The sequence below is a fragment of the Cladophialophora yegresii genome, assembly GCF_000585515.1.
Source record: "Cladophialophora yegresii CBS 114405 chromosome Unknown aczIN-supercont1.3, whole genome shotgun sequence".
Lineage (NCBI taxonomy): Eukaryota > Fungi > Ascomycota > Eurotiomycetes > Chaetothyriales > Herpotrichiellaceae > Cladophialophora > Cladophialophora yegresii.
The window spans coordinates 1,854,346-1,876,576 of NW_006913047.1; the positions used below are offsets into that span (position 1 = coordinate 1,854,346).

At 54.0% G+C, this 22,231-nt stretch overlaps 7 protein-coding genes across 7 annotated transcripts; 4 read left to right on the forward strand and 3 right to left on the reverse strand.

Annotated features, from left to right (window-relative positions):
• Positions 1–797: 797 nt before the first annotated feature.
• On the reverse strand, positions 798–2,846 carry A1O7_04381 (uncharacterized protein; the record flags this gene model as incomplete). Its single annotated transcript, XM_007758392.1, has 1 exon — positions 798–2,846. The coding sequence occupies one exon, from the start codon at positions 2,844–2,846 to the stop codon at positions 798–800; it is 2,049 nt and encodes a 682-aa protein (XP_007756582.1).
• Positions 2,847–4,036: 1,190 nt separating this feature from the next.
• A1O7_04382 (uncharacterized protein) lies at positions 4,037–5,008 on the reverse strand (the record flags this gene model as incomplete). The annotated part of the gene is made up of 2 exons (XM_007758393.1): positions 4,037–4,432; positions 4,487–5,008. 2 exons carry the CDS (start codon positions 5,006–5,008, stop codon positions 4,037–4,039), a joined length of 918 nt encoding a protein of 305 aa, XP_007756583.1.
• A 1,968-nt stretch (positions 5,009–6,976) lies between these two features.
• A1O7_04383 (uncharacterized protein) lies at positions 6,977–9,369 on the reverse strand (the record flags this gene model as incomplete). The annotated part of the gene is made up of 2 exons (XM_007758394.1): positions 6,977–9,155; positions 9,212–9,369. The coding sequence occupies 2 exons, from the start codon at positions 9,367–9,369 to the stop codon at positions 6,977–6,979; spliced, it is 2,337 nt and encodes a 778-aa protein (XP_007756584.1).
• A 956-nt stretch (positions 9,370–10,325) lies between these two features.
• A1O7_04384 (uncharacterized protein) lies at positions 10,326–13,927 on the forward strand (the record flags this gene model as incomplete). The annotated part of the gene is made up of 4 exons (XM_007758395.1): positions 10,326–10,387; positions 10,453–13,359; positions 13,421–13,703; positions 13,754–13,927. The coding sequence occupies 4 exons, from the start codon at positions 10,326–10,328 to the stop codon at positions 13,925–13,927; spliced, it is 3,426 nt and encodes a 1,141-aa protein (XP_007756585.1).
• A 1,216-nt stretch (positions 13,928–15,143) lies between these two features.
• Positions 15,144–17,837, forward strand: A1O7_04385 (uncharacterized protein; the record flags this gene model as incomplete). Its single annotated transcript, XM_007758396.1, has 1 exon — positions 15,144–17,837. One exon carries the CDS (start codon positions 15,144–15,146, stop codon positions 17,835–17,837), a length of 2,694 nt encoding a protein of 897 aa, XP_007756586.1.
• An 895-nt stretch (positions 17,838–18,732) lies between these two features.
• Positions 18,733–20,181, forward strand: A1O7_04386 (uncharacterized protein; the record flags this gene model as incomplete). Its single annotated transcript, XM_007758397.1, has 2 exons — positions 18,733–19,893; positions 19,951–20,181. 2 exons carry the CDS (start codon positions 18,733–18,735, stop codon positions 20,179–20,181), a joined length of 1,392 nt encoding a protein of 463 aa, XP_007756587.1.
• Positions 20,182–20,558: 377 nt separating this feature from the next.
• A1O7_04387 (eukaryotic translation initiation factor 3 subunit K) lies at positions 20,559–21,492 on the forward strand (the record flags this gene model as incomplete). The annotated part of the gene is made up of 2 exons (XM_007758398.1): positions 20,559–20,728; positions 20,934–21,492. 2 exons carry the CDS (start codon positions 20,559–20,561, stop codon positions 21,490–21,492), a joined length of 729 nt encoding a protein of 242 aa, XP_007756588.1.
• Positions 21,493–22,231: the final 739 nt, after the last annotated feature.

Sequence of the window (22,231 nt, forward strand, 5' to 3'; positions counted from 1 at the left end):
TTGCCACCGCCAGTCACTGGCAACGGGCAACGAGCAATCAGGGGCTCCTGGTATTGGAGGACTTGGACATGCACGCGAGCGTCAGACCCGCACACTGTAGGCCCATGGGATATCGGATCTGGTATTGAATTCCAATAACCTCTGGCCTGGACCAATTGATGACGGTCTAGTCGCGAAGCAAAAGCAATTGACCGACGCTGTGCACTGATTGAAGGCCGTGTTTAATGCATCTGGCGGACAGAAACGGCGGCTGGTCCATGCTATTCTTCAACCAGCGATACAGTACGTCGACAGGCGATTCGCTTGAGCTTGTAGAAAGTTCAATGCTGATGACGGCAAGACGAATCAGGGGAGAGAAGAGCGCTGCATTTGTGCATTCGTCGTGCGACTTTTGGGCGACTCCCATTGAGCCAGCGAAGCCGCTTAGGCAAGGCACATGCAGCCGCCACCGCCACCCCTACCAGAGGCTGACGGCCCCGAGCTAACTCACCTTAAGTACTGTAGCGGTTCATCGTCGTTGCAAGCTCAGGCGGTGTGAGTATTCCCCCAAAAAGAATGGTGGGCATATGATATATAAATCGACCTGAGCACCGCATCTTTTGACACTCGGGCTTGTGCTATGCCACGTACTTTCTGTGATTCGGGGGGCTGGCTACCTCGTACCTTTGGCCCATCAAAGCCGTGACCGTCAAGGCAAATGTAGATGGTAGGAGAAGCTGTACATCTAACCAATGCTCGCTAATAGGAGCTAAACAAAGCCCGCCAAACGCATCATCGACAGGCGAGACAGCCAATGGTCAGGCCCAAAACCTCCAGCCTGGAGTCCCCCGGGTGCCCTCGCACAGTTCGGGATGCTTCGCTTTCCACTTTTCATCTGCATCGTCAGGAAATTTCTCCTGGCCCCTGGGCACGAACCGAAGAGCAACATGTCCAGCTCTCATTTGCAAAGATATGATGACACTGAGGCCAGTCAGCATCAGCTTCCTCGCCCGTTCGGCCGCCTTCTCCCACACTTCTACGCGAGCGTCTTCGTCCATGGCGATGACCTCTTCGTCGGATGCCCACTGGTCAACTGCTAATTCGACTGAATAGTTCTGCAGGATCACAGCTAAAGTAGCGAGGACTTCCACCTGTGCAAACCGTCTGCCAAGGCACGCTCGGTAGCCGTCACTGAATGGGACATAAGCACCTTTGGGTGGCCGATAGAACTTGTCGGATGTGTCAGCTGCCTCATTGATTGCAAGGTCGTCTGCCGTCACGGTTTCGTTTGGCATGTCCTTCTTCCCGTTCGCGGTCTCAGCCTGCTCAAAATCATGGGCGTCATCTAGGAGCCATCGCTCTGGATGAAACTCCTCGAGGTCGTTATCCAGGTTAGCTCTGGGATGCACAGTGTGGCCCCCAGGCAGGGTCGGCTTGGATGTCGGCCAGTGTTTCGGATTCCGCTGGACATTCCCTGATGCAAGGCTAATATAAACACCGGCAGGCACTGTGCAAGCTTTGCCCTCGATAGTAATTGGTTGGTCCGGTACGCCCCAGGTCGACTTTGGTATACCTATGACCGGCGGAACCAGGCGCAGTTCTTCGGCCAACACGGCGCCTACCATGCCTCCGAACAGCGCTGGCAGATCACGGTCATAATCCCACTCTGAAGGCGGCTTGCCCTGGAATATTCGGTCCAGGTCCTTCTGTGTTGCTCGTTGGCTCTTGGGGTAAAGCGCGAGATAGACCAGAGAGAAATGTATCGAGTTTGCGGCCGTCTCGTGGCCTGCAAGGATCAGGACGAACATATTACCGAGCACCTCTGAATCCGTCAGAGGCACATCCTTGCTGTTGGCTTTGTTCTTCTCCGACGCGACCTGGCCTTTGACCAGCTGAGCCAAGAGATCCATTTGGTCTTTGCTCTCATCTGCCGACACCTCAAGATCCTTCTTCTTGGCCTCCACAGCTTCTCTCATGTAACTTCCCCACTCATTGTATGCTTCATCAGCCTTGTGGAATTTGGCGCTTGGGAAGCGCCTGAGAAGCCAGCGCGGCACAAGGAATTGGAACAGGATGTTGTCCAGCAAGCAGTGGATAGCGTACGTGTAGCTCATCGAATGGCCTCGACCGCGGTCACTTTCTTCGTTCTGAATCTTGGACTTGTCGACGTAGTTGGCGTCAACATCGGCTTTGGCGTCAGCAGAAGGCCATTCCAATTTCTTCCCGAAGCCTGCCCTGCTGATCACATATAGACTCAGACGCATGGTATCATCCATCACACGGTCGACCGTAATATCGCCTTTCCCGTCAGGTCCAACCCACGAGCTCAGCATGGCAGAAGCTTGGTCGATGCTCTCTGTCCACACGAGGTGGTTGTTCTTCTCGGTGAATGGTGGGCTTGTGGCTTTACGGTGCTGGCGCCAGATGGGCCCCTCAGTAGACACGACGTTCTTCCCGTAGATGTCCAAGGATCGGTAGATGGGGGTGGGCTTGGGAAAATCATTTCTTCGCGTCGTGATCTGCGTGATGACAGCCGGGTCGGCCGTGTGCAACACCATGCCTCCCGGCGCAACGACTAGAAACGTATCAGAGCCGACCTGCTGAAAGACTTCGATGCTGCGACGGAAGTAGAAGTCTGGTATGCAGAAATCGACCCATTGAGTCCACTGGCGTGGCAATTTTGCCAACAGCGGCAGCCATAGTCGATGGCCTACCAGCCACCAGGTTTTAAGATAGTAGACTGGGACGACAACGTAGGGGATTCCAGATTGTTTTGCTTTGCTCACATTGCGGCGGAAGCCCAAGAAAGTGCTGGCCACAAGATACAGTAGGTATGCGCAGAAACCGAGCAGTATCATCGACCACATGTTGGACGTTGATGTGCTGATCTCGGGAGACTTCAAGATGCCTGTCTGGAGAAAGAAGGGAAGGGGATGATCGAGGACGAGAGAAGAATCGAAGACAAGTTATGGGTGAACACAAATGCGAGGCGGGGCCGGTTTGGGGTGTATCGAAACGGAATGGTTAACGAAGGATCTGAAAAGGTGTGGATGAGCCAGCACAGTCTGCGGATGAGGACTCGTCATGCAAGATGTCTGCAGTGTCAGTGACATGGTCTTGCGGTGGCGATAGTGAAGCCCGAGTTGCAGTCACGAAGCACGGAGTAATCTCTCTTCGAAGCGAAGGGTCTTTCACAGGCATTGACGCTTCGAAATAGGACGTTCACATGTTTTGTTATCGGTCCCGATCAACCGATCCCAGACAGCCGCTAAAGGTCCATGTCCTGGTGATTTGTTCTGGAAGCGTGCGGGTCCGTGGCTGACACTCCTCCGCCAGTTTGAAGCAGCAGGGAGCGATATTGCAGTAACAGGGAGGAGGAAAGGGAAACGAAACGGTGGCATGGCGGGAGCAAATCATATCAGCGTCTAGGGCACGCAAGATCGAACCGAGGGCGCCTCGAGGTCGCTTATGGCGGCTTTACCAATGAAGGACGAGCTGGCATGCTCATCATTGCTTCTCCGGCCCAGCCGAGCAGGATCGAGTTCCGATCGACAGACCCTAGTGGAAATGGAAATGCGCGCTTCTCGTCCGGACTTTCCCCTTTGCGACTGTCGCCCTCCATTTTCTGGGAGCTCCGATATGCACAAGGCTGATCTCCAAGACGGTGTTGCTGCGCGAAAGGGAAGGCACTCCGTCTACGATGCATCAAGGCACCCAACACGGAGGCAGAGGACAGAAGAGGCAGATGCATACTCGTGAGATCCTGGGTTTGCTGCCGGAAACAGAACTACTACTCCGTTGTTACTGAACCTCTGCCCCTTACTGTCGAAGACCAGAACATCATTGAACATCATCCATGCAACAAGCACCATCAACGATATTAGGGCATGCTGGACGAGCGCCCCTGTGTCATACATCCAATCCACCCAACTTACTTCCTAATGCTCATCCTCTCCCTGTCTCTGTCCGAGAACGAGGCACTCGAGCGGTGTGCAGGCGTGTGGGGGCTGCGTGTAGTGGTGACAAGTGTTTCTTCCTCACTATACCGGCCTGCCTTCTAAGCGGTCGCCTGCTCCAGATGAGTTCCTTGTGCCTCAGCTGCCGGCTTGGGGGTCGGTTCGATCGGAGAGGGTACTAGTTCAGGGGCCTCTGAAGTCGCTCGCGTGCTGCGATCCTCCGTGGGCATCAAGTTCGAGCCGAGCCCGCCCGCGTTTGAGTGGATGGGCTCGAGATGTGGCTCCCATCTTTGCAGCTCCTGTTCCGCGTCGGCAAGAATCTGCCTCGCCTCATTGACCTGGGCGAAGGGCTGGCGCACGTCTCCCGGCACGACAGGAGTGTCGTCGAGCAAGTTCAGCAGACGGCGGCCATACTTGGCGAGAATGATTTGTTTCTCTGCTCGCTCGATGGTCGCAGCAAAGTGAATATCGTACGCTTCCTTGATCTTCTGGCGTGTCTACATCGTGCTTGTTAGCATTCCTCCAGGGTCATTTGCAAGCAACGGACTTACGATATTGGTGAGTTGAGCTTCTGCGACCAGGTTTTGCGCCTCAGCTCGCACGAGTTCCTGTTCCAATGTGACCAGCTTCGGGCTGGACGGCTCCTTGTACTTGAGCCTTTGAATCTCATCGCTGATCTTGGTCTTCTGGTCCCTGCTCGGTTGCACGCTGGATTCTATGTTTCTGATCTGCTTCAGGATGGCTCTGTAGTCCTCCAGATTCTGCGCGAAAAGATCCTCCTGTTCGCCAATCTCGGAGAGGATGACGCCAATCTTGTCCGAGATGTCCGAGATCGAATCGTCGTTCGTGGATTCGCCCCAGTCTGACAGCTGAGATGCGATGGAAAGGCGCTCGCGCCCCGCGGTCTCGTAGGCTCCAATGGCATGATTCTCGGTCTTGATCAGCTTGTAGAGCTTCTTGGAGAGCTCAGCTTGCTGGATACCGCGCAAGGTGGAGATGGAGAAGGTGTGCTTGGAGGCTTCTTTGGCGTGGTCATCCTTCTTGCGGGATCGGATGGATAAGGCTCGATTCATGGCTGTGGGGAGATGGTGGTTGTCAAGTGGTTGTGCGAGGGTCTTTACGTATGCGTGCCGTCGAGGGTACGGTGCGAGGCCAGGTTGAGCTCCTACAAGCTGTATGTATGTACACAGTATGCGCTATGAAGTAGGAAGTTGCAGCGTGGCTGCGAAAACTGGATGTGAGGGTGCACATACCAAAGCCCAGAACGACCCCTCGATCTCGCAGCCACATGCAGGAATCCGGGAATGCATCATCAACTGCACAAAGCGACACAAAAGGCGATGACGTGTGTGGATCAGGCGGGGCATTTCTACCTAGTACGGAGTACCTACCTCGTACCTCGTAGTGCTTCGCAATGCGAGCTTGCTTCCCCACCTGCGCTATTTGCGATTTGCGAGCTGTCACGGCTGTCAACCTGCGTTGTCCCACAATGAAGACTGACTGGGTCCATACTGAATCTACCTCGTGTTCAGAGGCAGGGCCAACGTTGTTGCATAGAAAAATGCTCCTAGATACATGTCAAAAGCTGGTGGAAAATGTACTCAGAAGTCCTCCGGAGATGGCCACCAGTCGCCCTGAAACTGCTATTCTTCTCATCATCTCGTTTCGCGGCCGTTCATGTGCGTCAATAATGGTTGCGGCTCCTCCTCTCCTCGGTCACAATGCGCGTCCTGCTTCCGCTGCGTCGCCGTGGGTCGGCGTGTAGATGGTCAGAATGGCGTTCAGAGTATCGGTCGTAACTTGGTCGATGAGCAGATGTTGACCGCCTAGTCACCGTCTCTCGTCGATACGTAGCTACCTCGGGTCGAGAGACGTACTCTCGGCTGGCCCGCGTTTGTGACCGCGGACGTGCCCGTCTTCTGATAACCACCGCCTCGTCCCTGTCGCCACCTCCGAAACACATGATCGATGAGATTTCGTATGGAACGGTGTGCAGGATAGGGATAAGTTTGTAGGTCCGCCGGAGATTGTTCAAGGATCTCGTTGAGTGCTACTTTCGTGGAATAGCGTGTGGCGATCTGTGCCAGGGGATGAATTTATATTCAGCGAGGGGCGCAACAGCGAGACAGGGCGCTCGTTGCCTTGCGGTACTGTCAGATGATGCGACACCGAATGAGGCGGAAGGCAACAACAGGCCGAGGAATAAAGTCTAAGGCTGAGGTATAGACCACAGTTGATTACAGGTGCGCCCTGTACATATACACCTTCCCACAAGCAAGGCAAACATGTGTTCATGTCAATTCCCTGATTACGCCCGGCCTTGGACGACATCATGCATACCTCGTGGCTGGGCAAGACACGGGCTGCGTGGAGGGTGCAAACAACCCACAATAATCGGGCCACTCGTCGGGCGTGGCAGGGATTTCGCTTCAGCAAAACGACCGGTCCAGGATGTCTTTTGCGCTTTGCCATACGAGTAGCCGTATCATCGCGACGGGCGAAGAAAGCTCGGTTCTCGGAACGGTCTCGTGCCCAGCAAAATAAATGCAACAACGTCCGGGATTCAAGCTACAGATGCCACCATGATGTCCCCCAGCCGTGCCATACCCTTGCCTCTGCAAGCTCATTGACAGACATGCCCAGGGAGTTGTATAGTCCTGCACTTCGCTGCTCAGCAGAAAAAGACCATCCGAGTGATCGGGCCTTGTTATGATGTATCTACTCCGTCTAGCTCCGCGATATGCACAACGGGGTAGAGCAAGCAAGCGAATGCAGGTGTGTAATAACATAGCCCTACCGAGGTAATGTAGAGCACTCTCGATTACAATTGACTAATCCTCCTGTTCTGTTCTGTCCCATCACCAGTCGAAGCGTTCATTGCTTCATTGTGCGATTGGACGTCTGTCCTGATGAGACTGCCAGGGACCACGTAGCATCCAAGAATCAAAGATAAAATCCCTAAAGCCATACTGATACAAGACACAAGGAGTCGACTTTTCAGTTGCACCTTTATGTTTTCCATGTCTGCTGCCGTGCATCGTTCACCTCGAGACCTCCACCGTTTGATTTTGCTGCGGCAGCTGTGGTATTGAATTCTGTGTAGCCGGACCATTCCTACCTGATTGTGCACCCTCGGTTCGGTCTCCGCCACCACCATCATGCCGCGCCGCCGCCGCTCCGGGTGCAATCGGTGTGGTCGGCGTTCCACTGCCTTGTCTTTGGTAAGCAAATGACCCAGTTTGTTGACCTTGCGAACTCGGGCCCTGCTGAGTCAGAGTCTGAGCTTGATACGGTCTCGGTGTGTAATGCTGCGCCGATCCGTTGACCAGTGGTTGTGGTTTCTGAGGACTAGCAGACCTCGCCAGCACCGCAGCGGTTTCCTGTGCCCGCTGTTGGTACCCCGGCTGAGTTGGTCGCTGAGAATAACCACCTGCTGGGGTTTGCGGTCGTGACTGTTGCTGTGACGGTTGCAGCGGGGTGTTACCGCCGTAACTACCATAGCCATTTTGTACAGCCGGACGCTGAAACTGTTGAACCGTGGGTCGGTTCGCTGAGTAGCTGTTTCCGGTGCTGACCGGGAAAGTGGATGTTTGAGGATACGTTGACCGCGAAGCGGTGGGAGTCTGATGTGGTTGGGTTGTGCGCATGCCGAATGCCGCTGTCGCGGGGACAGAGGTGCCGTAGTTTCTCACTCCAGAGTTGTACGACATGGTATTTGCCTGCACGGAGGAGTAGCTCGGTCGCACTGGCTGAGGTGTTGCGTTCGAGCGAGTCACTGCTTGCGTGGCTTGCTGAGCCATCTTCTGGCGCCGCAGAATGTAGTCGTCCGGCTGTCCGGTTCCGGGATAGTCAGGTACCTCAACGACCAGTCTCGTAGAGATGTTGAGATCGTCCAGTTGGTCGCCGTTGAGTTTGGCAACAGCAAAGGGAGGTAGGGATGCAACCAGCACGCTCAGCTGGTCTCTGAGCATCTCAAAGGTATCGAACTCTGGTGTCTCGGGCTTTCCTGTTCTGCCAGCCACAAGGTGATCCAAGCTTCGGTTTCTCTGATAAGAGCTCAGTGTCTCAATCATCTCCGACACCTCTTCCAACAGGCTGTCGACCTCTTTTTCCGTCGGGTGCGATTGGACTTCTTCTGGTTCTTGCGGCTCGAAGTTGGCAACTACGTCGGCGAACTCGTCACTTCCTTCAGCTTCTCCATCTGAAGGAGATGAGTGTTGGTCTGTCGTTCTAAAAAGTCTGGATAGCTTATGCTCGCCGTTCTGGCTCCACCACTGTCGACTTAGATCTTCCTGGGAAATGAGGGAATATGAATTGTCTGAGCTCGGCGCAAAGGAAGAGTAGACGGAGCTGTACAACGCTTCCTCGCTCATTGCCTTTTCTTGGCGCCCGTTATTCGACGCAAGTGCCGCTTTGAAATCCGCGCTACTGGAAGATGGCTGTATCCTTTTCCGCTCCTGTTGTGAGTGACGGTAAGAAAGGTACGAGCTAGTCGGTAGTTTTGCGAACTTGTAGTCGTGTTTGTTTAAAGGAAGGTTCTCCGCTCGACTGGAGTTTGGGATGAAATCGAGAGTGTTGCCTCTGACCACATCCTTGGCTGTGTGTGGAAGGTCCAAGGGTTTGAGACGGCGAACTGTGGCGAAGACTTTCTCGAATGTCCGTTTCTCCTGCTTCTTAAGCACTTCTTCGTTTCCACTCAACGCAGTATAATCGGTGAGTTCAAATCCATTCGGCAGGCCCGTGCCAACTACTTCTGGCAGGGCATCTGGTTCCACCTTGTCGAAATGTTGCTGAACCTGGAGACCTGAAAATAGCACATGTGCAACACCATTGACATTGCTTCGGAGAGAGAGGAACTGCTTTGGTTTCTGTTCCGCTCGATCTGCATTCAGAGTTGTTTCGCCCTTTGATTCCGAGACTCCAGATGATTCTAGATCATATTGTTCAAGCACCTTCATTATTGTCGACAACTGTCCCTGCACGTCGGTTTTTGTTGTGCCATTTTGTGTAGCGGTGGACGCATCACTTAGGATCGCGTCACGAACATTTTTCACATCGTCTTTGAGAGCGTGTATAGACTTATATGTCCCGGTCAAAATGCGATCCTCGATCGTACCGTTGGCCGATTCTGACTTGACGAGGCGCGCCCGTTTCAGGCCAGGTAAGTCGAAGTTGGATGGAGGTAAAGGGTATTTAAGAAGCGACGGAGTTGTATCGTGTCTGGTTTGCTCAAGTTAGCTGGGTGACAACCGTTGGGGACGCTATTCGAGACGCACTTGCGGAGAAGTTGCAGGACATGTTGTAGCGTAGATTGCAGTGCAGCATCCTTGACTTCTTCGATTTGTGGAGAAATAGTACGTTTCCGCTTTCCCAGATGCGAGAGGGAGGCCGTCACAGGCCCTTCGTGCTTCGGAACACCGTTGACTTCGGCCATGGCGATATTTTGCGTATCCTTGAGAGGCCTTTTAGCGAAGTTCGCGGAGCGCAGGGTTCGGGGCGGGCTAAGCGAACTGCATCTGCGTCAATACCCCCAACATGCCCTCTACCGATACACTCGCGCAAAACGCGTAATATTGCGGTCTCTTTGCGCGCTGGTGCAATGAAATGATCAAGACAGGTTTCAAGAGGAACTAAAGGGATAATGTCTGGTCGGCCCCAAGCACTGAAGCCACCCGCGATTGCCTGTGATTAGTATCGCACAATGAATGAGTGGACGGGATCCTTGATGTTTGTCAATCAAGAGGGATCGACAGTGTTATGTCGCAAAAAGTGAAATTCGTCGAACGGGTTGATCGCGACCAGGATGAGATGTTGAGGAACTGCGATGCGATGCGCTTCTCGTGAAGATCGCGGCGCCTGTTGCTCCGCCGCACAATAAAGCCAAGTAACTACGGCGGAGCAAAAGACGCGGGACCTTGCGCACGTGATCAGCGTCCGATTCCCAGCCCTCTTTGCCTGGTTTCTGGAGATTCGTAACTGAGATTCCCCTCCAACACACAGATCTCATGCAGCGCCGCGCTCATTTGCCTCTCACTTTTTTCTTTCCACAGTAGGATGGATCGGCCTACGCACGCTGTGTGAGCGCAAGGGCTGAAAACCCTCAAAGTGCAAGGCATACGTGGGAGGCCCGTCGTGATTGCAGCCAACCTGCTTTCCCTGCACGTCGGTTTTCTTCTCCACCCTTGCAGTACCTTCCTCGAGATCCCGTGGTTGCTGTTGTCAATGCCATCAATCCTGTTCAACTCGAGGCCAGATGTGCTTCTGCTTGTGCTTGCCACTCTGGTCCCATTTGTCTCACCCTTGCTCGCCGTGTTTTCTTCTATTCTTGCTCGGTATTTGCAGACTGAGGATCGTTCGAAGGGTCAGCCCAGGTGATTGACCTTGATACTCATGTCATTAGGCACAGGCAGCCCCAAGGCGTCTGAACAGTTCAGGGACCGCTTGGTCTCGAGGTGATTTCTCTGCTCCCTTGGGACCGCAAGCCCAGTCTTTCTCTGACACCGCCACGGGCCTGCAGGTATTTCTCCGCCACCACGGATCTTGCACGACCAAGCCCGGGTCTCGATATAACAGAACTGAACACCCGTCGCGCAGTCAATTTCGCTCCCAAATCCTCCACCGATACCGCGCTCAATGCTTTTGCTGAGTTACTTCTCCTTCGTCTCAACGCCACCCACGCATTGATATCTCTCATCGACTCAAGTCAACAGTATGTTTTAGCAGAAGCTGCAACGGCGTCGGCTACGCAGTCGGGCTTCGCAGCCAAGAATAATAATGCGCTCTGGATTGGTAGTGTGGTCTTGCCCAGAGAGACGGGGCTGTGCTCATTGGTCCTGTCCAACTCCTCCGAATCAGCATTGTATGCAGAGCAGGATCATGATGTTGACCCGGACATGGTAGTCATCAACGACTTGAGGGAAGACGCGAGATTCTGCAACCGCCCGTTCGTGGTGGACGGCCCTCAGATGCGCTGGTATGCGGGTGCTCCTATCCGGTCGCCTGACGGCGTAAAACTGGGGGCTGTTTGCGTGTTCGACGACCGCTCTCGGCAGGATTTTCCGAGGGAAGATCAAGTATTCCTCTGTAACACCGCCAGAACTGTTATGAACCATCTTGATGCTGTCAAAATCAGGTCAGAACACCAGCGACGAGATAGACTCATCGAAGGTTTGCAGGCGTTTGTGAGCGGTCTGTCGGGACTCACAAGCCAGTGGACTGAAGCCGCTGATATGCGTCCTGCAGACGGCGCCATCACAGCTCCGCAATTGAGTCAGGGAAGTGATGTTGACTCGGCAAGGCATTCGACATGGTGGGAGGCGGCCCTCCCTTCTGGTTGTAAGTCCATGTTCAGTCGAGCCGCAAATATAATCCGGGCTGCTGGCGGCTACGATGGTAGTGCCTTTTTCTACATTCCCTCTGTTGAGTCTTCCCGTAAGTCTAGACCACGCCAGGAACAAGTGGACAACCCTATGCGGGCTGAGATACGCCACTCTCCGATGACAGGCAGTTCTCCGTCCTCAAGCGCGACAGAAGAGTTACCCGATGCTATGGAGTCTCACCCCGACCAGGAGCCTTCTAGCGATGATGAGACTAGTTCAGATGCAGTCTGCCCTATATTGGCTTTCTCCCTGACCCAAGCCGGTGAAGAAGTTCGAGTCAGAAATCAGCAGCAGTTCCCTCGGTTCCTGGTACGTGATATGCAGAAGCTTATGGGACGTAGACCCCGCGGACGGGTATACTTGCTGGATAGCCTCAGTACAGCGTTGCCAGGCGACACTTCAAGTTCGGGTTCGGGAGCGGACAACCGAAAGCCTGATCAACACACCACGACGGGTGCCAGCACTCGCCACCCTGATGACCGGCACAAGAGACGCAGAACCGCGCAAGTCAAGGCGTTGCTGAAGCTCGAACCCAACGCCAGGGCATTCGTCTGTCTTCCTCTGTGGGATTACAATCGAAAGCGATGGTTCGCATTCAATGTTTGTTGGCTTTTGAAGCCGGATCGGGATCTTGCGACTGACCAAGACTTGAAGTTTCTACAGGTGTTCAGCAACAGCATCACAAATGCTCTGGCGCATCTTGACTCTCTCGATGAAAGTCGAGCAAAGGATTCCTTCGTTTCTTCGGTATCGCATGAACTACGGTCACCGCTCCATGGCATCCTCGGGGCTACCAATTTTCTGTATGACAGCAGCATGGGACGCTTCCAGCGCGAAATGGTGGACACCATCACAAGTTGTGGGCGAACCCTGTTGGAATCTCTAGAACACGTCATGGACTTTGCCAAAATCAACAATTTTTCCCAAGTCAACAGCGAAACCCTTTCTAAAGCAGCATTGCCAAAGAAGCAGAACATGGAGTGGCGAAGGAAAAAGGCATTCGCGGCGTCAAGCCTCACGTCATCTGCCGACATAAGCTTGGTCATCGAAGAGGTAGTGGAAGCTGTTGCGCTGGGCCATACAGTTCAGCATGATTTCCTCCACTCAGAGGATGCCACAGGAGGAACCGCAGTGCAGGTTCCAAAGTTCACCACAGAGCCACAAGAACAATCAAATAGCCACAGGATCGGAACAACACGTGGTCAGGTTCGCCTATGTCTAGATCTGCCTGCTGGCAATTCTTATTTTGAAACGCAGCCAGGCGCGTGGAGAAGGATCATTATGAACCTGGTGGGTAATGCGTTGAAGTACACATGGGAGGGCTCCATCAGGATTTCGTTACGGGTGCAGGACGCCGAAATTGGTTTAGGTGAACAACAACCGGACGATTCGAAAAGGCCCAAGGATGGTGCTGCTTTGTTTCTGACGGTCCGGGACACTGGCATCGGGATGTCCAACGAATTCATGCAGAACCATATCTTCAAAGCATTTTCGCAGGAGGATTCGTTGGCTGTCGGGACTGGGCTTGGCCTCAGCATCGTGGAGCAGGTGGTCAACTCCATGGGCGGCCATATCGAGGTTTCAAGCGCGAGGGGCTTCGGATCGACGTTCGGCGTCCATCTAACATTGAAGAGGGCTGAGGTTAAGGCGGCGCAGGGCACGAGAGCAGACCTCATCGCTGCCGTCGCCAACCGCTTGAAAGGTCTTCGGATCTGCGTTCTTGAAGACGTCAATTCGAAAGGCTCGCAAGAGAACAGGGAAGTCTTATTGAGGGCCGAGCAGCACTTCTCACAGAGTCTTATCCACACTCTTCGGGAATGGTTCGATATTGAGGTCTTGACGGCGTCCCAATGGACTGCGAAGTCTGCAGATTTGGTTATCTGCTTGGAACCATCCTTCCACCAGCTCCAGTCAGTGCGCTCGCTATCTGGGAGTTTGACGCCTCCTGTATTGTTCATCGCACATGATGCCCTCGAATCGGCTGTACTACGGGCCGATTCCCGTGTCACAAGCTCAGAATCATTCGTTGAGATTACCTACCAACCGTAAGTCACTCTTCAGAGACGAGGTGTTTAGTCTACAGCGACGCTGACTGCTCCAATGCAGGCTGGGACCCCGCAAACTCGCCGCCGCATTGCTTCACTGCCTCGACCAGGCGCAGTTGCACACCCAAAATAGCTCGGCGGAGTCCCTCCTTCCTGAAGACTCGCGGTCCGATTATCGAACTTACTTAGAGGGCGCAAACGCCGCATTCGATCCAAATGCGCGATGCGCTACGCCTAAAGACAGGAGGCCTTCAGGAGATGTTGCGCATCCATACCACGGAAAGGTACCGAGGGAAGATCGTAGCTCTGTGCTTTGCGTCGATGACAATCCCCTTAACCTCAGGGTAGGCACTTCTCGAGCTTCAACATGACACAAGCTGACGCTCTTCAACAGCTCCTCACTACCTTTGTGGCGAGGAAGAGTCTGCCATTTGAGCAGGCGGTCAACGGACAAGAAGCCGTCGATACGTACATTGCAGCACCAACCTCGTTCTGTTGCGTTTTGATGGGTGCGGTCGCCCAGATCTTCTCATTTGCTCATCGATCTCAACTGACCCGCGGTACTTAGATATATCAATGCCCGTGATGGATGGTATGACAGCGACTCGGCTCATTCGGCAGTACGAGTCCCAAAACTCCCTACCTCGTGTCCCGATATTTGCTTTGACAGGTCTCGCATCTGCAGCGGCCAAGAACGAAGCTCTGGAATCTGGCATTGATCGCCTGTTGACAAAACCGGTCCCTTTCGATGCACTCGCCGAGATTTTGTTGCTATCGAAAGCTCCACGAACGACTCATGAAAGCGGTCATGGCGGGCAAGACTGATCACATCTTCATCCTAGGTAGTTATGCAGTGCGTCTGAGGGAAACCTTCTGTAAAATGGGGTCTCAAAAATGCACTGACGCTGGAGAGCACACTCCCATCGCTTGGCCGGGAAGAATCCTAAGCTAGCACGCGACTGGACCCCAGAGGGTATGTCGTCGTTGCTGCTGGGGCTCAACGTCCTCGGAGCGCAAACTCCAGCTGAATTCTTGTCGCTGCAACTCAACGGCGGGCTGCGTGCTCTGTATCCTGCTGCAGACTAGCCGCCGAGGCCGGACAGCAATTAAAGACGATGAAAGAGCCGACCTGCAGCAAATCAGGACAGCTCATGGAGTTCGCGACAACCCTCCTGGACCGTCAACAGTTGGGGTGTGGCTCACGCCAAGACCCGTCGACACAGTCACGTGAGTTGGAGCTGCCAGCCTGCATCATGTGGCAGAGTGCGTCTCCGTAACTTCTGCGAGAGATCAGTTTTCATTCCTCGTCCTGACTATGTTACTCCGTAGGCAATAGCAATAGATCGATAGAAAAGCAACCTCATCAGATCTTCCTTGCATTTACCCTACAATTTCAGGTTCAATGAGCTAGCACGAAGATTCTACTGTCGCGCCCTCTCCCCGTCCATTACCACCGACGCTCGGTAGCTTCTCCATTGAAGCATCAATGGATGCTCAGCGTTCGTCGCGCTCTCGTCTCCGTCAGCCGCGGTCCTCTACCACTCCTACAATACCCCAGAACCTCGAAGGGAGTATTCCAATGTAAACACCGAGGGCGACATGATAAGAGCCAGCCAGGTGCTGCGGCACCTTCTCCTGCGATACCAGCTGCGTCGGACTTCTTAGCCCACCAGCAGGCTTTCTTTCCTACCGAGTTTTCCGAGTTTATCAGGCATACTCGGTCGGAACACCATGGTGTCTTGGAAGCTTGTAAGGAAGCAGCGGACGATCTCGATACATGGTGGATGAACCACGATCACGATGTCAAACATGGAGAAGTGCGCCGCTCGTTTGAGGAAGGTGTCGGACAGCAGTCTGGATTTCGCAAGACAGTGGAGCAAACGCTGTCTATCTTTCTGCCCTCGCACGCCAGGCGCAACAAGGTCGACCTTTCCTCCGTCAATCCTCTTCGGGGGCATGTCGATAGTAAAGCACTGCCGGAGCCATCAATCGTCGCTTTCAGGCACAACACAGGCTTGCGCAGTCTCCTAGTCGAATACCTCGAGAAGGTTGAGCCCTACCTTCAGGAAAGATCCGACAAAACAAGAGTCCTAGCTGCCCTCGAGTCTGTCTTCAATGATCACGCCCTAAAACTCCTGGAAGAGACCGGCAACGATGTCTCTGCCGTCGCGAGCTGGGCATGGGTGTTCGCCTCGCCATATCTGGATCTGGCGTTTGCTAGATATGTTGCCCTGGCTACAGAGACGCGCCAGTCTGGGCCTGGGCGGATTCCCAAATTTGTGCCTTTACAACTTCTACGTGCCGAAGAAGTTAGCGCCCCATCTCTCAAGGCATTCATAAAGAGTATCCTGGAGGACCTGGAACTATGTTTGGGTGCGAAAGAATACCTTGGCTGGAATTGGGTGACGCGAGTGTGCTTGGTAGTTCGACTTCTTCGGCATGCGCGGCAGGTTGCACCCGAATCGTTCGAGGATATCAGCCTCATCATCAAGCACCTCTTTTCCGACTACTATGCTGTCCACCCTCGAGGGCTTGAGGAATCCGAGCTGCAACGACTGTCTCACATCTTCAACCGCTTTTTGTCGCTAATATCCTTCGCGCCTTTGAGAACACCGTTCAACGCGTATCTCTTTCAGCAAAATGCACAACTGGTCATAGTTCGCATGATGTTTGCCTTCAAGCCACAAATACCCGTAACCCGAGAGGGCTACCGTGCGTTGGTCGCTGTCCAGCTTCTGCATCGCAAGACCACGCACGAACGCACATGGGCCAAAGCAAAATCCTTGTCGTGGCCTCCGTGGCGGCAAATCAGTATGGGAATCGAACAGGACCTTGAATACCCGGGTAAAGAGAGCCGGGTCATGAAATTGCTACGACGGATGCAAGAGGCCGGGTACACGCTCGGTGACTGGGAGAAAAGTGCTGCTGTTCTGGCTGGATGGGATACAGATCGTAGCCCTACCATTCAAACGCGGGCAATCCTAATGCGGCAACGGCGTCCCTGGCTCCTGCACCAGCGGAAGCAGGTCAGCGATAAGACCGCATGCACAGATGCACCTGAAGTGTGGGCGGCACGCATCCAAGCTACAAGAACAATTCGAGAGGCATGGGCCTGCTTTCGCTCTTATGACCTGGCCGTTGGAACCTCTCAGCCGCATTATCGGCCGTACTTCGCCATGTTGGAGAAGCTGCTTGCGTCCATAGTTCGGCCGGCATCCTCCCAAGCATGGAAATACATGCCAGGCGATATCAAGGAGGCCTTTGAAGTTTCAGGGAACCCTCGGGAAGTGGTCTACGTTGACGCCGAAGTTCCGTCTGCGGACGAGTTTTACCAGGCCATGTTACGCGCTGGCATCAAACCTGGGGGTAGTCTCATGGCAAGTTTGCTGAAACAGAGTCCTAGTGCCGAGGCTGGGTTCACCTTTATTCAGGACAGCGGCTGGGACGAGGTCACCAAAGACGTCCTTCGGCATGCTGAAAAATATCCTGTGCCCGTCATTCGCCACAGTCTCCAGAGGCTTCCGCCGTCTACCTTGGCTGCCTTCGTTTCGCTCCTTTGTAGGAGTGGACCAGAGGATACACTGGTCTTTCGGAATATCGGCTACCAAGGCGCCAAGACAGGAGGACTAGTCAGCAGAGATGGCGTCGACGTCCCTGCGATGACATACGCATCGCACCTGGTGGCCACAGCAGGGATCACCGATATTCGCGTGTGGAACGCACTACTCGATGGAGCGTCTGTTGGCGTAGCCAAGTATCTCAATGCCAAGGGCATGGCATTCAGAAGCGCCGTGTGGCGACGCCTCAAATTGATTCTCTGGCCTGAACAAACGTACTTCAGCCTCCAAGCCGATTTGGACACTTTCCGGTTTCAGGCCAAGATATTGCACCAGATGCTGAGATACGTGAACGCGCGAATAGATCCCAACGACATTGGGTCGCTCGCCAGGACGACATTTGTTCGCGCATTATACGGTCGCACTTCGAAGACCTTCCTTCCTTCACCCCAGCAGCCTCTTCTTGTCATGCCCAAGGTTGACGATGTAATGCTTATGGTGAGGGTATTGGTGTCTGTTCATGATGTCCAGGGACTGGTTGCTCTGGTGAAATGGATCGACGAGCATGCAGGTGTATTGGGGGAAATGCATGGGGGGTCACAATCCGATGCTCATGACGCCGTAGCCCGAGGCCACGATGGCATGCAGTATTCACTGCGCGATGTGCTTTCCGCGATCCGGCTCTTCCTGGGAGGGGCGGTAAACCTTTTGGATGGTGCAGAAGACCCTGCACGCTTTGTCTCGCCTCTACCTTATGAGCCACACCTGATCCGAGAAGCAGAGCGACACTGTCAGAAACTTGGATGGCCGTCAGATGACGAGGTTATTGCGTTTTCCGCTCACAATACTGCCTGGGTGGACATAGTTAGACGCGCAGCAGACAGTATGGCGCAGAGGAAAGCAGGTAGCAGAACAATATGACAAGTTTACAATAGAGCCCCGACGAGACTCAACAATGTGTTTTAAGGTCCATGTTGTGATGGATGGGACGCCAGTGCGGCCCCGTCAAGGTCAAGCTCGCCCAGAGTTTCAAAGTGCCAGTTAAGCATCTAGGTAAGGCCAAGTAAGGCTTAGGCGCCCCTCCAGGCGACCACGTTTACCAAGAGTTGCTAAGCTTTCGCTTGGTACGGGGCACGAGTTACTTGTATCTGGACTCCCAGGTGCATTGTCCATGTAGCGCTGCCGGCTGTGAAGATAGGAATTAACGCATTCCGTCGTGAAGTCTGCGGATAATGCTAGCCTGTACTCGGTATCTAGGAGCACATTCGGCCTTGCGGACCATGGGCATGCGCGTCCAAGCCTCTCGCGTTAGAGCGCAGAGGATCGGCCTCGTCTCTGAGGCGGCAAGTCTCGGTGCCATTGGGCAGCTGATGACATGGCTCACGCTGATGAGGCAGTGCTCGAAACGCAATCTCGGGTTATGGTGCGTGGCATTGGTGGAGCTGAAAGGATGGGTGGAGGCCAACCTTCTGCACCTCTGAGACAGCTCCAACTGGGATTCGTTTGATGCTCGATTCAAACGTCGCTAACTTAGGGGGCTCGTCTCGATCTTTTCTCCTTCCTCTCCATCGCGGTACATGCCCGTCTTTCGCTCTCCGTTACTTGTCCATTGACATATACCCCAATCTCGAAAAAACACCGCCATTCTTTTCACGACGATACACGGCTTGTGCGGGCACAGCGTCAACGACGTCCATCTTCTGCGCAATATAATTGCCGAAAGGGAAGTCGGTTTGGGTTGCGCGGCGAAACTTGCCGCCACGACCGTCAGCAGCGACAACTCTACGGTCGCGTCTGTTATAACACATATTTGACCATGAGGCTCTTGCCTCTGGCCCTCGTGCCTGGCGCACTGGCCATCACGCTCGATATCAGTGACGAAAATAGCGTCAAGTCCGCAACCTCATCCATTGCCTACGACATGATGACTTTTTACACGGGCAACCAGACTGGCCAGGTACCTGGATTGCTACCCGGCGGCCTGAGCTGCGATCCCAACAACCCGGCTATCTACTGTTGGTGGGAGGCAGGGGCGATGTTTGGTGCTCTTATCAACTACTGGCAATACACGAATGATTCGTCGTACAATCCGGTGGTGTCACAGGCCCTGCAATTTCAGCGAGGACCTGACAGCAATTTCAACCCGCCCAACCAGTCGAAGAGTATGGGTATCGATGACCAAGCGTTCTGGGCCTTTTCTGTAATGGATGCTGTTGAATCCAACTTCCCAGAGTCGGACGACGAGGATGCCCCTTCGTGGCTGGCTCTGGCGCAAGCCGTCTATAACTTTCAGCGGAATTACTGGGATACCAACACATGTGGAGGAGGTTTCCGCTGGCAGGTATTCTCATTCAACGCCGGCTACAACCTCAAGAACGCCGTCTCCAACGGCGGCAATTTCCAACTTTCCGCTCGACTGGCCTACGTGACAGGAAACCAGAGTTATGCCGACTGGGCGAACATGGTCTACGACTGGATGGAGACCAGCGCGTTGATGCAGACGGACCCGTCAACTGGTACTCTTTATATATGGGACAACACGGATTCGAACAACAATTGCACGGATCAGACGCGATTTGTCTGGACGTACAACTACGGCACCCTGCTGGTCGGCGCCGCCTACATGTACAATTACACGAATGGCAGCCAGATCTGGCTGGACCGAGTCAACACGATCCTCAACAGCACTTTCTCCCTGTTCTTCCCAGCTCAGTATGGGGGCAACATCATGTCAGAACTCCAGTGCGAGTCCAACATGGTTTGCGACCAGGACCAGAAGAGTTTCAAGTCGTATTTGTCGAGATGGTTGGCTGTAACGAGTCTTTTGGTGCCGCAGACGGCCGGTCAGATCGTTCCCAAGCTGCAAGCAAGCGCACAGGCAGCGGCGGGACAATGCGACGGAGGTCCAACAGGCCGACAATGCGGTATGCAATGGTACACGACCACGTGGGATGGATCGACCGGGGTTGGACAACAGGTATGCTTGATCTCCCCTTGGACTTGGTTTGGGGTGGACACTGATCTTTACCTTTAGATGGCTGCATTGTCGGTGATAGGTTCAACGCTGAACAGGGACATTTTGACGCCCAAGTCCAGCCACACGGGAGCCACCTCGCAGGGCGATCCGAATGCTGGATCCCAAGCACCAGAAAACCCAGCTGCATTGAGGGACAAGATCACCACGGGCGACAAGGCCGGTGCAGCGATCTTGACCCTCCTAGCCGCCGCTGTTGTCATTGGAGGCGCTGTTTGGTTGGTCACCTAGAACTGACTCCACGAGGCCCATATCTCGACGAAGTACTTTGATTGTGCACCCTGTTGGGTGGGATTCGGCGGTTTGGACATTAAGACTACATGATTGGGCGTCTTGAAGTGTGTGTATCCATTCATATTCTTACATAGGAGTGCACGATATCTGGTGCCATATCAAAACCATTCTGGTGTCCCAAAGTCCGGAGTAACTGACCGGCGAGACTGTGTACCCCGTACGGTGGTGACTGTATGACCTCTTCCGGCACCAAGTTCTTCCGCTCCGCACAAACTGCGGAGATCCAAAGTGCGCACCGAATTTCTGGTTTGTGGTCGCCCTCTTCGACGAAATATCCATTCGACGACTTCCGCCCTGCCACGAAACGGGCCACGATGGGGTACGCTTTTGACGGATGCAAGGAGCGACCGGCGCACATTGACGAGATCCTCAACGGGCTCAACCGGTACAACCCCGAAACGACGACGACATTTCAAGAATACGTCAACCTGCAATGCGAAGAGAAATTCTTCGACGCATACGCGTCCATGGCGCTGTTGAAACTGTGAGCCACCCGAGCCCTCGTTGAGAATTTGTGTTATCATGATGAAGAGAGTTTCTCATACCACGTTTCCTATTACCTGACGGGGTCCTCCGGGATTCATGGAGATTGAAATATTAGCTCTATCTGAGATATCACACGCAGCGACATATCGACTCAGGCTTTCATCACAAGAAGGAGCAAGATGTACTGACTGCATGCAAATTAGATACCAATTTAACCCGCAACTCCTTCATCCCGACACCGTCACCAGCATCCTCGTCAAAGCACTGACGGTGTTCCCATCCCCCGCCTTCTCCCTCTGCCTCGCCCTCCTTCCACCTTCCACAATCCCGTACAGCCCAGGCAACACATCCATTCCCACCACCGACCTCACAGAGTCAATACAAAAGCTCACACGTCTGAACACTCTGCTCGAATCGGCGCAATACGATGCATTCTGGGCGACGCTGGAATCCGATGATCTGTACTCAGATCTCTACGCCGACGTCGTGGGCTTCGAGGACCTTGTCAGGATACGTATTGCAGGGGAAGTGGGCAAGACTTTCAGACAAATCGATCTGGGGGTCTTGAGTGGGTGGCTGGATTTGAGGGGGGACGCGTTGGTGAAGTTCGCACAGACGGCCTGTGGCTGGAGAGTCAATGGGCAGCAGGTCGATATCCCGGCGAATGCGGAGAATGAGGCCAAGAGCGAGACCAAGGGGGAGAGGGTCGGGGTGGATATGTTTGGACGGGTGTTCAGAAGGGGTTATGAGGCGCCTGCTTGAGCGGTGTACAAAGTCACAATGATGGATGAGTTTCAAGAGATCATGGGCACTGTATCAGCGTGTCTGGAAATCCCGCAGACAATAGCATGGGTCCAGACGCTTCGGGCTCTCATCCAACGCCCGTCGGTCGTGACGAGGCTCTGGCAAGCCTTCAGCTGCTGTCTGTGCTCGAGTTTGTGACTTCGACTCCACCTTCTGTTCAAGACACAAGTCTCGAGACTGATGGGAGCACATCAAGGGATATCGCGGAAGCATATGGACTATGGCAGCACGGACGATGACATGAGACCATGACGAGACCCGGAGAAACGGGTTCGACGCGGTGTCGTGGAGCTCTTCAGGAGGAGTTCTTCAAAAGTACGCATAGATACCAATTCACGATCGGTGTGAAGCGTGATGAAGATATAAGTGCCTCAAATCTGCGGACAGTGACACAAAGAGGGTGTCTGTCACCCAACTGTAAATTCGCTTGGCGGACTGCCCGCTTCACCGAAACAGGGACAGTAGCCTGTGCTGTGAAAGCCTGGAGTGCAGTTGGGCGGCGGGACGGAGCTCGCCAACCAGTCAGCCAGTGGCGGCGCGGCTTGGGATCTCACTGCCCTGAATCAGCCACGCGTGGTCCCCAAGCCCAATGACATCGTCACCTCCTTCGAATTGGTGTGAAGGCAGTTCGACTCCCCTGCCTCACCACCAACGGTGCTCATCACTGGCGACTCACTTCTTACATCCCACTGCCTGC